The 13,066-nt window shown below is 38.8% G+C and overlaps 1 protein-coding gene across 1 annotated transcript in view; it reads right to left on the bottom strand.

Annotated features, from left to right (window-relative positions):
- NALCN (sodium leak channel, non-selective) overlaps positions 1-13,066 on the bottom strand; it is a 254,133-nt gene that overhangs the window by 192,625 nt on the left and 48,442 nt on the right. Inside the window, exon 7 of the mRNA XM_064143801.1 lies at positions 1,531-1,685. Coding sequence (XP_063999871.1) covers positions 1,531-1,685 — 155 coding nt within the window. The remainder of the gene's footprint in view (positions 1-1,530; positions 1,686-13,066) is intronic.

Below are 13,066 nucleotides of genomic sequence, written 5' to 3'. Positions count from 1 at the left end.
TACAGTAACTGACTTCAACACCATAAATAATTTTGCATGTCAAGATAAGAAAAGTAATTTCAATCTGAGGCCTTTTTTTTTCCTGGTGATACACCTAACCGACACTTCCCTGCCAAACCATCTCAGACTAGAGAACTTGTGCATGGATGTTTTTGGCTTTTAGTGTGATCTTGGCTCATGTTCACACAAGCATGGCAGTATGCTGCTAACCTAGGAATCTGAAGGTTACCTGAGAGATCAGACAAGGTCATCATTTGATATCTACTGAAGATAAAAACGTATGTAAAAGACAGGTACTATCAGTAGCACTATCCAGCTAGCAGTACTGGTACAGCTGATACATTCTGAACCCCAGGAGAAAGGGAATTGAGCTTGGATGAAATCAGTTTTTAATCTGTTTCCCTCAAAAACAAAAAAGGCACATAAATGGCAGGTTTTGTTCAGAATGTATTTGGTATCACAAGTCTCTGAGACTGCTGGAACTCTTGGCTCATGTATATTCAGCATCTTGGGAGCCAACTGAAGCGACTTCAGTTGCAAAGGCTTTTAATATTCAGAACAACTTTGTGAATTGCTGTCATTCAGTCATTAAACCTTTTCATTACCTTCAAGTTCAGCCTGGGGCCAAGATAACAGTCTGGAGCTCAAGACAGGGAAAAGGAAAAAAAAAAACCCAAGAAAAATCTTATCAGAGTCAGAGAGATGCATCAGAAGGAATATGGCCTGTAGGCATGCTTTATCATTTGAAGGGACTTCCTTGCCTGTGCTGAAATGAAAATTTACAACTGCAGGCTTCTGTTGGACCTTTGCTAAATAAATGTGAGATAAACACAATGTTTTGACAGGGTAACTGCATGTTTTCTATTCGGATATGGATCTTGCCACAGCTGCCTATGTTCTTTCCACCTTTCCTGAATTATTGCTCTATGCTTATTTCCCCACGGGGATGGCATGACACACTGCAGCTAGAAAAGATTGTATTCTCCTGGTGACTCTGCAAGTGTTGTTCACTGAATACAAATCACATCTGTCTTGCAAAATCCCTGCAACTCCCAATCATTCTTCTGGGTGATGGTTCTCACTTAGTTTGAATTGAGACTGTCACAGAAACACATGAACTCATTCTCTCTCACCATTATTTTTTAGTACCAAGATTAGTATCAAAGTAATTCTGAGCGGGGTTCTTTCACATGGGAATTACTATTAAAATCAGGCAAATAAGAAGCATTATACACTTTAAAATGAAGCACAAATAACCCATAGAAATTAGTCATCACACTTGCACACTGGTGATAATCAATGGTTGATAATAAAGTTATTTAAATCCTGGGATCCCAGGCAATGTTAAAACAGGTTACAACTTCATCATTCCAAAGCAAATAGCACAGCTTCTTTCTGTCATGTGCACTATTTGAGCAGAATACTGATTACATTTGATATCTTTTTAGCACAGACATAAGCTATCTCTTCAATTCATTTAATAAACATTTTTAAATGAATACTGAAATGGATTTTACCAGTAGGACAGACCTATCTCATTAAAGCCACTGTAGCCCAGCTCTTGCCTGCTTAGTCCCAGATCTTCAAGGTCCATGCATTTAAATCCAGGTGGGCACTGGTAACCTTCTTCTAGCTCTCTGGAACAGTGGGTGTCTGGGATAGCTAAATTATTCCAGGTTACATTTCTGTGAAAAATACAAAATTCAGGTGTTATATAAACTCAGCCCACAGTAAAACTAAATATCTGAAAGTGAAAGAACTAAAGGGAAAAGTACATCAACTATCATTTTTTCTATCTTATGTTCTTTGGTATATGCTATTTCCTTTAATCAGGCACTTGCTGCAAAGGGCAAGCTAACAGTCTCATAAGACTTCAGCCTTCTGTAATGATAGCACAAATATTAACAGCAGAAGCTTCAAACTAATTCCTACAGACCATGCCAAAAATGGAGATGTTCCATGACACAAAGGAGTTAACTTTTAGACCTTCCAACTTCTCTTTAATGCAATTTGGACACTACTCCTCCAGGGTCCTTTTCCAATCCTAAGAGTGTTTTCAATTGCAGTCAACACTGTAACTTTGACTTACACAGACATTACTTGAGCTAGCTTTGACACTCTTCAAAAAGATCAGTGTGGATGACTTGTCAGCCACCTGAGAATGTATTCAGCTTCTTGTGCTTTGGTCAGGCCAGTTTCTACCACAGGCAAGAAATCAAATCATTGTATGTTTCTGCAATTAGTATCTGGGTATTGCAATGACTGTAACAGATCTGCTCCACTTTTGGATCAATCCAATAATATTAGGTAGAACAGATTGAAAAAAGAGTTTTGAACTGATTTAGGTTAGTAAATGTAACACTAAAAAAAATAGAAAGCACAAGGCAAGGGGCAGTACTACAACATTATGTAGTCCATTTTTGACTGTTGTCATAGGCCAAGCATCACTTGTCTTCCCAGCTCCTCTGGCTATTGATTTCCCCTAAATATTTACAGTACACAGTTAATACTTGCACTACATAGTCCCTTGTCAAAACCAAGCACTGGTCACCTGATTTCCCAAGAAGTTTAGTTAAGAGGCAACCTCAGCAAACTATTTTCCCCCATCCTGAGTAGATCACTACTAGGGTCTACAATGCAACACAGCTCAGTATTAACAGTGCAGAAGTGAGGGTTCATGTCACTTGTGCCATGAGTCAGCTGGGTAAATCAAAGAGAAAAAAGGATGCAATATGACCTAGCTCCAACTGAGCTGAACAGACACACAACTAAGCAAAATTAGTTTTTTCTCCTTGCTTATGTTCTCTCATCCATCAAATGAAAATCACAGTTTTTGTTTCAGTCCTAGGGCAATTTCAAATCAGACTTGAAAAGCTAATCATGGTGAGTTGTAGACGGAAAGGAAAGGAAAGGAAAGGAAAGGAAAGGAAAGGAAAGGAAAGGAAAGGAAAGGAAAGGAAAGGAAAGGAAAGGAAAGGAAAGGAAAGGAAAGGAAAGGAAAGGAAAGGAAAGGAAAGGAAAGGAAAGGAAAGGAAAGGAAAGGAAAGGAAAGGAAAGGAAAGGAAAGGAAAGGAAAGGAAAGGAAAGGAAAGGAAAGGAAAGGAAAGGGAAAAGGAAAGAGAAAAGGAAAGAAAGATCCACCACAAACACCACAAAAACCCAACCAACAGACAATTCATGTTCAAGTTGATTCTGACTTTCTGGTCACAGCACAGATTTTTTTCTTAAAGAAATAACTAAAATGAATTGCTGAAAATTATAAAGAAAATCTTGTAGCATTAAACCCATTATCCTGAGGCTTCAGACCAGTGCCTTAAAATTCATCATTTTAATGAATCTTGCTTGTCCACAGGAAAGGTGAAATTTGCAGTCTGCCCTTTAGTATAATTAGTATCTTATTGTTCTTCTGAAAGTCCCCTTCTGTTAATCTAACTCACAGATGCATTTTGACAACTAAATTGGGTGAACAGAAGCTTTAATTACTTTATTTTTCTTGCCTTTATGCACTGCATGAGACAGCAATAAATTAGTCTAAATCTGCCAGTGTGAAACTAAAGTTTCCTACAAGATTTTTCCTAAGAAATTATGAACACAGAGAAACAACTGCAGTTGCATCTACCCTGTAGTCATTATGGACAATTCCAGCTGAAGCTTTAGAGAACACTGAAATTTAGCTGTGTTTAACTAGAAAGACAGATACAGAAGCATACATGTACTCATTTCACTTTTTTTGTAAACATGCACAGCACATGTCACTCAAGGATTTAAAACTTCATCTATGCACCTCAACTCCTTTTACTAGAATGCGTTAATCCATAGCCAGTTACAAACTTCATGTTGGATTTCTGATACTGCCATCTAAAAGCCATTATAATATATAGCATTACCATGAGAAAATATCAATATTTTCAAAAATGGATATTAATTAATTGGCTCAAGCAAATTCAGAACCCTGGCTACTGACAGCCAACGGATTTTACAGCATCACAGTATCACAGTATCATCAGGGTTGGAGGAAACCTCACAGATCATCAAGTCCAACCCTTTACCACAGAGCTCAAGGCTAGACCATGGCACCAAGTGCCACATCCAATCCTGCCTTGAACAGCTCCAGGGACGGCGACTCCACCACCTCCTCGGGCAGCCCATTCCAGTGTCCAATGACTCTCTCAGTGAAGAACTTTCTCCTCACCTCAAGCCTAAATTTCCCCTGGTGCAGCTTGAGGCTGTGTCCTCTCGTTCTGGTGCTGGCCACCTGAGAGAAGAGAGCAACCTCCTCCTGGCCACAACCACCCTTCAGGTAGTTGTAGACAGCAATAAGATCACCCCTGAGCCTCCTCTTCTCCAGGCTAACCAATCCCAGCTCCCTCAGCCTCTCCTCGTAGGGCTGTGCTCAAGGCCTCTCCCCAGCCTCGTCGCCCTTCTCTGGACACGCTCAAGCATCTCAGTATCCCTCCTAAACTGGGGGGCCCAGAACTGAACACAGTACTCAAGGCGTGGTCTTACCAGTGCAGAGTACAGGGGCAGAATGACCTCCCTGCTCCTGCTGACCACACCATTCCTGATGCAGACCAGGATGCCACTTGCATTAGAAAATCTTTTACATCCAATAGGCTAGAAATGTGAGTGTATATTACAAAGAGTATTGCTGACTCAATCACTTCCACGCAAAGCACTCATTTTAAGTGCCTCACTTAAACTTTGGTTATTTCTGTATCACATCCACCCCTCATTCTAAAGAACAAAAGCTGTCTCCATGCACTGAGTATGACCTAGGCTATAAAGGAAGAATCTTTGCTTACAATACCTACATAAATATAAGCCTTTTAATGAACAATGTCACTAAGCAATTTGTGTTCTGCCTTAAAACAATAAACATAGACCAGTCTTCATGGACTAGATAATATCAGACATCTAGTCTAGAAGTGGCTAGAACCTTGAGTACTGTGTTCAGTTCTAGACCCCCCATGTTTAGGAGGGACATTGAGATGCTTGAGCGTGTCCAGAGAAGGGCGACGAGGCTGGTGAGAGGCCTTGAGCACAGCCCTACGAGGAGAGGCTGAGGGAGCTGGGATTGGTTAGCCTGGAGAAGAGGAGGCTCAGGGAAGACCTTATTGCTGTCTACAACTACCTGAGGGGAGGTTATAGCCAGGAGGTTGCTCTCTTCTCTCAAGTGGCCAGCACCAGAACGAGAGGACACAGCCTCAGGCTGCGCCAAGGGAGATTTAGGCTCGAGGTGAGGAGAAAGTTCTTCACTGAGAGAGTCATTGGACACTGGAATGGGCTGCCCGGGGAGGTGGTGGAGTCGCCGTCCCTGGAGCTGTTCAAGGCAAGATTGGACGTGGCACTTGGTGCCATGGTCTAGCCTTGAGCTCTGTGGTAAAGGGTTGGGCTCGATGATCTATGAGGTCTCTTCCAACCTTGGTGATACTGTGATACTGTGAATACCACCAGATATTTTCAATATAGGATTAATTAAATTGTTTTATTCCATCATAGGCCATAATCTATATCAACTAAGTACTGAGACACTGATTCAGAACACTTTTAAAGCAGCTCAAAAATTTGGTTGGGCTATCTGCTTATATGTCTTGCTGCATGAAGTGCATCAACCCAACAGATGAGCTTCACAGGAGAGCAAAGGATGAAGAAGGAGACAACTGATTCCACATTGCTTGATAAGAATCTTTCAGTAACAAGATTTTTGCAAAAGACATAGGAGTGCTACTCTAACATGTTCTTAATTGCCCACAGAATGTAACATACATACACATGAACACTAAAACAACCCGAATTGTCTTTGCAGTACATGTGCCACTGGCTCATGGCATTTGTAGCAAAACTTGTCTTTCAACCATTACATTCTCATGCCAGCATAATTTCTCACTGAGCACCATTTCTTTATTAGAGCTTTTCTTCAGAGATGTTTTCACTACTTAAGAGACAAAATACTCAAAGTAGCTCTCAAGCTTCCTATTTTTTGTTAGCCTGACTTTCTCTGATTAAAAATAGAAATGGAGGAAAAAAACTATACTTTCCAAAATCCTGGCATTCTATTAATTTCTAAGATAAAACATTCAAAATTACCAACCTATTCATGTGGTTTCCAGATCCAGAGAATTCCACAAAAAATTAAGACATATTTTTACTGATAAGATATTAAAACTACATGTGCCATGGTCTAGCCTTGAGCTCTGTGGTAAAGGGTTGGACTCGATGATCTGTGAGGTCTCTTCCAACCCTGATGATACTATGATACTATCATATGATATGAAGTCAATAAGGAAAAACTAATTAGCCAGAGCTGAAGGAGACTCTGTATTAGCTTAAAGGAACTCTGTCTGTCTACACCAAAACCAGGCACTGCAAAGAGGCTGACTAAAGAACAACTGCATTGGTAAAAATACCATAGTGGGCATGAAAAACAGCTGATGGACCTCAAAGGAAGTAAGTCACAACTGTACAACTTCCAAATAGGGAGGAACTCATTAAATGGGACCTCAGAGGAATTAGTACTGGGTTCTGTGCTATCCATTTTCATTAGTGACCTGGAAGACTGAATCCTCCTTCATCAAAATTACACAAAGCATATGCTGAATGATGACAAAACCCTTTGAGAACAGAGAAAGATAATGTAGATCTGAAGAGCTTAAAGGTTACTCTCAATAACTGTGATTTAATGTCAAGCAATGAATTCAGAAAGTGATAGAACATAATGGACACTGCTATATAGAAAGTACAGAAAGTATTAACACAGAAAGAGGCTTGGATCAGATGTTTGATAAGACATTGATTTCTCTTAAATATATCAAGAATTCATAGCTGTCTATTAATTTAGTTGTTTAACTCTGAGCATGCAATTTTTTTAACTAATTTCCAGTCCCATGCATTTCTTTTAAAGATGCTTCTGTTTTGCCATATTGCCAGAATACAAAGCAAAAGCACCAAACTAATGAGAATGCAAGAATAAATATCAAACAAGCTCAGAAGACAGCACAAAGCTCCATGCTGCATCCTGAAGCTGAAATTGAATTGATTCTGGGCCAATAACACTCAATATCTAAAAAAACATCTTCTGATGAAGCAATGCTGCAGTTCTACATTGACTTTTGAAAAGTTATCTCCTGAGTATTGATACTGTGCTTTTACATTATATAGGGGAATGATATCTCATTAATTGTGTTTATTCTGAAAACTAGGATGACCTACATCTGTGAAACACCTTTCTAGGCAATTATTATTATCCACTGATATTTTTTTAAGCTTTACTTTCTGTATTACATCAGTATTTTATGAAATGGAATGTAATTTATAAGCTGGATTAATTTTGGAAAAACAAGATCAGCTGTATCACAAGTATCTTGTTTTTAACTTTTTTGGAGCTTTCTTTGAAGTATCAAAATATAAATGCAGGATGTGTATAGATAAATAATAGCAAAACCTCTCAGGTCACAGAGCCAATATAGCAAATATTAACTTCTAGAGTAGCAAACGGTAACTTCTTTCTTGCTAATTTCTTCCTAATACATTTAATCACACAAAAGAAGAGGTTTTCACATCTGTCATGGTTCAGGCCAGCCAGCAGTTAAGCTCTGTGCAGCTGCTTACACAAATTTCCCCCCCTCACCACCACCTCCTGGTTAGGATGAGAAGGAGAATTGAAGGAAAAGACAAGGTCCTGTGGGTTGAGATAAGGAGTGTTCAACAAAGCTGCACAAAGAGGTAACAGCAATCAGGGAAAACACCACCAATGAAATAGGATGTGCACCATGTGACACAAAACACAACACTGACTAGAATGGCTCAGACCATTTATCTGATCGTGCACCACCACCACGTCACAATCACTTGCTCAAAGCATCCACACTTGCCCCATCCATCCCTTCTCTCATATAGTGGCATGAAGTCAGTATGGTAGCAAACACTCATTGGCTGTTTCAGCTGCCTGTCTTGGCTGTGGCCCCTCCCAGTTTCTTGAGAAGTGGGGAAAAAAACAACAGTAACAAACAAAAAATTAACTCTACCATAGCCAAACCCAGGACAACATCAAATGCAGGATAAGCTATAAGCTCTATTTAGTCACAGTTTGCATTTCAGATTTAAAGCTCCCTCCTGCGACTGAGCCCATGCAAATACCCAAGACTTGTAATTCAATCTGAATTTCCTTGCATAGATAGCTAGTGCCATTTGGGATGCCTGATGGCAACCCTTGTAACCTTTAGGTATTGATCTAAATGGTCACAGATCTCTGTAGTTTCCATGCAACAGCTGAGAGCCATATACCATACTCAAGTGTCTTGGATACCTTAGTTATTTCAAGTAGCACTAAAAGCCTACAAATGGGTAACTGCATCATGCTCTTCAAGGTAAAAACTGATGGTTCCTGTAGTCAGGAAGCCAAGTCACCTATGCCACCACCCACTCCTAGAGCACAGGACCTTGTATTCCAATCAAGAGACTTTCCTTAATGAAGAAAATTTATAGTAATAAAATAAATTAAAAGGAAAAAAAATATGGCTGCAATTTTATGCCAATAAAAATGAGGAAATCTGAGGATAAGGTTCCTGCAACAACATTTTACCAGTAACATTGTGTAGAAGGGCAGCTTTAAATAACTTTTCTGTATTTTCATATTCTAATATGTCCTCCTAAAAGCTCAACTAGTTCATGCCAGCTACTATGTAACTGCCAATATCACTAGATAGTTAAAAATATTTCTCTCATGCTGTAAGTTATGCTTGTTTTCAGAGACTATGGGAATTTAAAAGACATGCAGCCTAGATAGAAAAATGATTGCTTTTTATCTGACTCTGTAAAGAACAAAACAGAGGAAGTGTTAAAGGTTATTTGTTGCCTGGTGACCATAAAAGCAACCTAAGCACCTAGGCAAATTTCCTTTCATTTGTCCTCTTAAATGTGCCTTTCACTTACAATCCACCATGTGCTAGTTTGAAGCTAGCTAAAATGTTTTGGTGAGAAGAACTAGATTACAGGCTGTGAAAGGGAACCAGTGGTGATGTCTACTTCACTTATAGGCTTGCTGAGATGTAAAAGAACAAGAGTGAAAACATAGATTTCGGCATTTGGGCACTGCCTGGGCTCTGGGCTGCATTTCTCTCTAACCTCACCCTCTGTCTATCTGATTAATCCACTTGCTTTCTAACCCCTCTGGCTGACCCTCCAGTCTTCCTTGGGGCACAAGGCAACATCTGGGGTAAGGTAGAGGGGTGGGAGAAGGTGGAAGGGTGGTTGGGAGCCCCTCCTGGGGACTCAGGTTCTGCTCTTTTTACAGACAAAATGAACAATAGCAACAGCTGCTCCTGTACAACTGTAAGAATAATGCAATAACCTAGGGTAGGGTGTCCCTGCCCATGGCAGGGGGGTTGGAACTAGATGATTCTTGTGGTCCTTCCAACCAAGACTGATTCTATGATTATAACACTTATAAGAAGTATGTTTCTATCATGAGTTTTCTATTGCTCATTTTACTAATTATTATCACATTATCACCTCATCTTAACAAGGAAGATATTAATATACAAATCAGTAATACATACACTTCTGAATTTTGAAGTAGCAGTTTATCATTATTATTTGCCTTTTTTTTTTCAGTGTACTCACTGTCAGCTAACTCCTCCATCAGTGAAATCAAACACATATATAACTGAACAGGAAGTGAATGCAAGTCATACTGTAATTGAGTTCTATTGATAGATCTTCCAATCTGTGCAGGAAGAGACTGCAACTTAGGACAATGCTGCTGCAGATTCTAGGTAATCAAATTGAATAGAAAAATAGAATCATAGAATCAGTCAGGGTTGGAAGAGACCTCCAAGATCATCCAGTCCAACCTATTACCCAGCCCTATCCAATCAGCTAGATCATGGCACTAAGTGCTTCATCCAGTCTTTTCTTGAACACCTCCAGAGATGGCAACTCCACCACCTCCCTGGGCAGCCCATTCCAATGGCAAATCACTCTCTCTGGGAAGAACTTCCTCCTACTATCCAGCCTATACCTCCTCTGGCACAACTTAAGGCTATATCCCCTTGTTCTGTTGCTGGTTGCTTGGTAGAAGAGACCAACAGTATCATTCCAAATCAGCAGTGACATTTACGAAATTTCAGAGAGTACCTCTCTGCCTTAAGCTTTATATATATATATATATACACACACACATATATATAAACAAACTCTTTACCAATAGTTCTCAAAAATACAGCATAAAAATATAGCCTCCAATGCAAGACTTGCAGTTACAGCAGTGGATATGTCTAGGCACAATCATTCTTCTAATATTTTATAATCTTAGTAATGCTGAGGGCTGTTTTTAAATGTTATGTTTTGCTTTTAGACAAACTTAGGTCTAAAGTCATCACGTACCATACTTACAGAATCAGTAAGTTTTTTTTTATCAGAGAACAAAATCTGTTTCAACTTTTAAGTGTGAAAATTTCTTTCATATTTAATTTTTCTCATAATTCTATCTGCAACTATAAGTAAGGCTTTTTTAGACCTTTCTGGTAACAGATTGTCTCTGATTTAATATTTTTAATCACATTAAAAGATAAGATGGGGCATGCTGAAGGGACTCATGACTTTAGAAACACTGCAAACACAAAGCTTCAGTTCTGGCAACTTTCCATATTTTACATTTTCACTTAGCAAACACTGATTTCACTACTTAAGAATTGGTAGCTGAGAAGAGTACCAGATAGCATCTGCTGCAGATAATTGTATTCAAATCAACAGGCCCAAACAACTGAGGACATCTCTCATCTATTATTTTTTAATAGATCTTGAAATAGCAAGGAAATTCCAGAAGAAAGCTAATGATGCATTAATTTTTAAAGAACAAGCAGCACCACTGTCTAGCTTGACATCAACCAAGATAAAAGAAAGAACGAACTGATACAAAGTTCAATTGACAAAGAGTAAAGCACATGAATGTAATTAAAGGCAGGCATCATGGATTTGGAGAAAATAATTCTCATCATACTAACATGATTTTGATAAGATTACAGCTTTGTTCAATAAAATTCCCTTGCTTATACTTTGTAAAGCAGTTCAGTCATAACACAAGACTAATTTAGAAGTTGGGACTATATAATATCAACAAAGTATATGCTAAATGGGCTGAAAGCTGATTAACTAACATGGTAGAAAAACACTTGCCAGTGAAATGATCATTGTGATCTACCACACTCTTTGAGTGAGAAAGACGTATAAATTCAAGAATATGGATAGAAGCATGAAGAATAATGAGAACAGGGCTCTTTGGCAAGTTATCAGGATCATTCATTACCTGGATCCAGTAAACCAAAATGTGCTTCAATGCAGCCAAATGCAAAGTTATAGAGGTGGGATTACTGAAAGCAAACATTACACCCTTTTGCCTATGGAATAAAAGGGGATAAGAGAGGATGGGAATACTATATGATAGAATATAGGTGCTACATGAGAGTTTGAGATGAGGCAATGTATTAGGCCATCTTGTCATACTTGTCCCAACAATACAGCAAAAAAAAGCCAGTGCTTTCCCAGTCTGTACAAGTAGAACAGTGAATTAATGTTCCTCTCTGTAGGGCACCCACACAAATTATAATTAATATTATGAACTATGAATATTATTTTTTTAATACTTGGAAAATTGAGGAAGTCATACAAAAACACCAACTGAGAACACGAGAGAACGTGTTTTCCACTAAGAGGCTTAAAGAGCTAAATTATGTTGGTTTATTAAAACACATATTGAAAGGTGCCTCAGTTATTGTGTGTAAGTGGATTCACACAGAGAAAATACTGGGAATTAAGGTACTGTGCAGTCTAGCATAGAAAAGTATAACAAGAATAGAAAGTTAACAGTAAGCCAGATAAATTAAGATGATAAATTAGAAACATATTTTTAAACAGCAAAATAGTTTTTTAATAAACAAAGAGGTCTGTCCCTTGCTTATGAATTGTTCTTCTGCCAACTAATAGAGAATAGATTCATATCTATAAGACACATTGGAGTCACATATGAGCCATACAGTTTCACAGAGGGGAAACGAAGTCTAAATAATTCAATTGTTTCTTTTTACATTAAATTCAATATATAGATACTGTTTTACTACTCCAAATACACTGTCTTGCTCTGAGTTACGTAGGGTTTTATATCAGATTCTTTATTCACTTTATTCATATGTTCAGACTTAGTACTGGCTACTTTTCACTGGAGTCTAAGTTTGAGTCTAAGTCCTCTGGAGTCTAAGTTTGAACCTTTGTGGACAACACTTGGAGATTCTTCCTTTTTTGATCACTGTTCCAAGAAGAAAATTGTTTACATATTTATTCAACAAAGTAGGAAAAAGTACTAGTCTTACTCCTTTTCTCCTTCCAACTATATCCAGTAATAAGGCATGACTAAATCAGGCTACCTATTACACAAGGCAGTAATATTAGGTAAAGTTCAATTTTATTTTGATTGTAGCTCTTTTTCATTTCATACATGACCTATGTCAAGGTCTATAAAATATGCTTTTGATGTTCTGTCTATCCCTACTTATCACACAGAAATTGTGAAGAGATTCAAATCACCAACCTTATCTCACACTTCAGGATGTGAAAAATCAAAGACCCAGCACCTCTTACCTAAATCACTAGAAGGAGCTACAATAAAAGGCTGCAGCTCTGCTGTCCTGACTTATCCCACCTCATTTTAGGCAATGAACACAGAGAGAGAGAAAAATATCTCTAGAAGTTCTGAGGTTGGTGGGTTAAGTCACAATTGAGAAGTACCATTTTTCTCTGCTAGCCAGAGAGAGAACTCACAGTATCACAGTATCACCAGGGTTGGAAGAGACCTCATAGATCATCAAGTCCAACCCTTTACCACAGAGCTCAAGGCCAGACCATGGCACCAAGTGCCACATCCAATCTTGCCTTGAACAGCCCCAGGGACAGCAACTTCACCACCTCCCCGGGCAGCCCATTCCAGTGTCCAATGACTCTCTCAGTGAAGAAATTTCTCCTCACCTCAAGCCTACATTTCCCCTGGCGTAGCTTGAGGCTGTGTCCTCTTGTT

Source organism: Pogoniulus pusillus, chromosome 5, assembly GCF_015220805.1.
Source record: "Pogoniulus pusillus isolate bPogPus1 chromosome 5, bPogPus1.pri, whole genome shotgun sequence".
NCBI classification, from domain to species: domain Eukaryota; kingdom Metazoa; phylum Chordata; class Aves; order Piciformes; family Lybiidae; genus Pogoniulus; species Pogoniulus pusillus.
The sequence above is the reverse complement of the archived record's forward strand: the minus strand, read 5'-3'. Positions and strand labels throughout refer to the sequence as shown.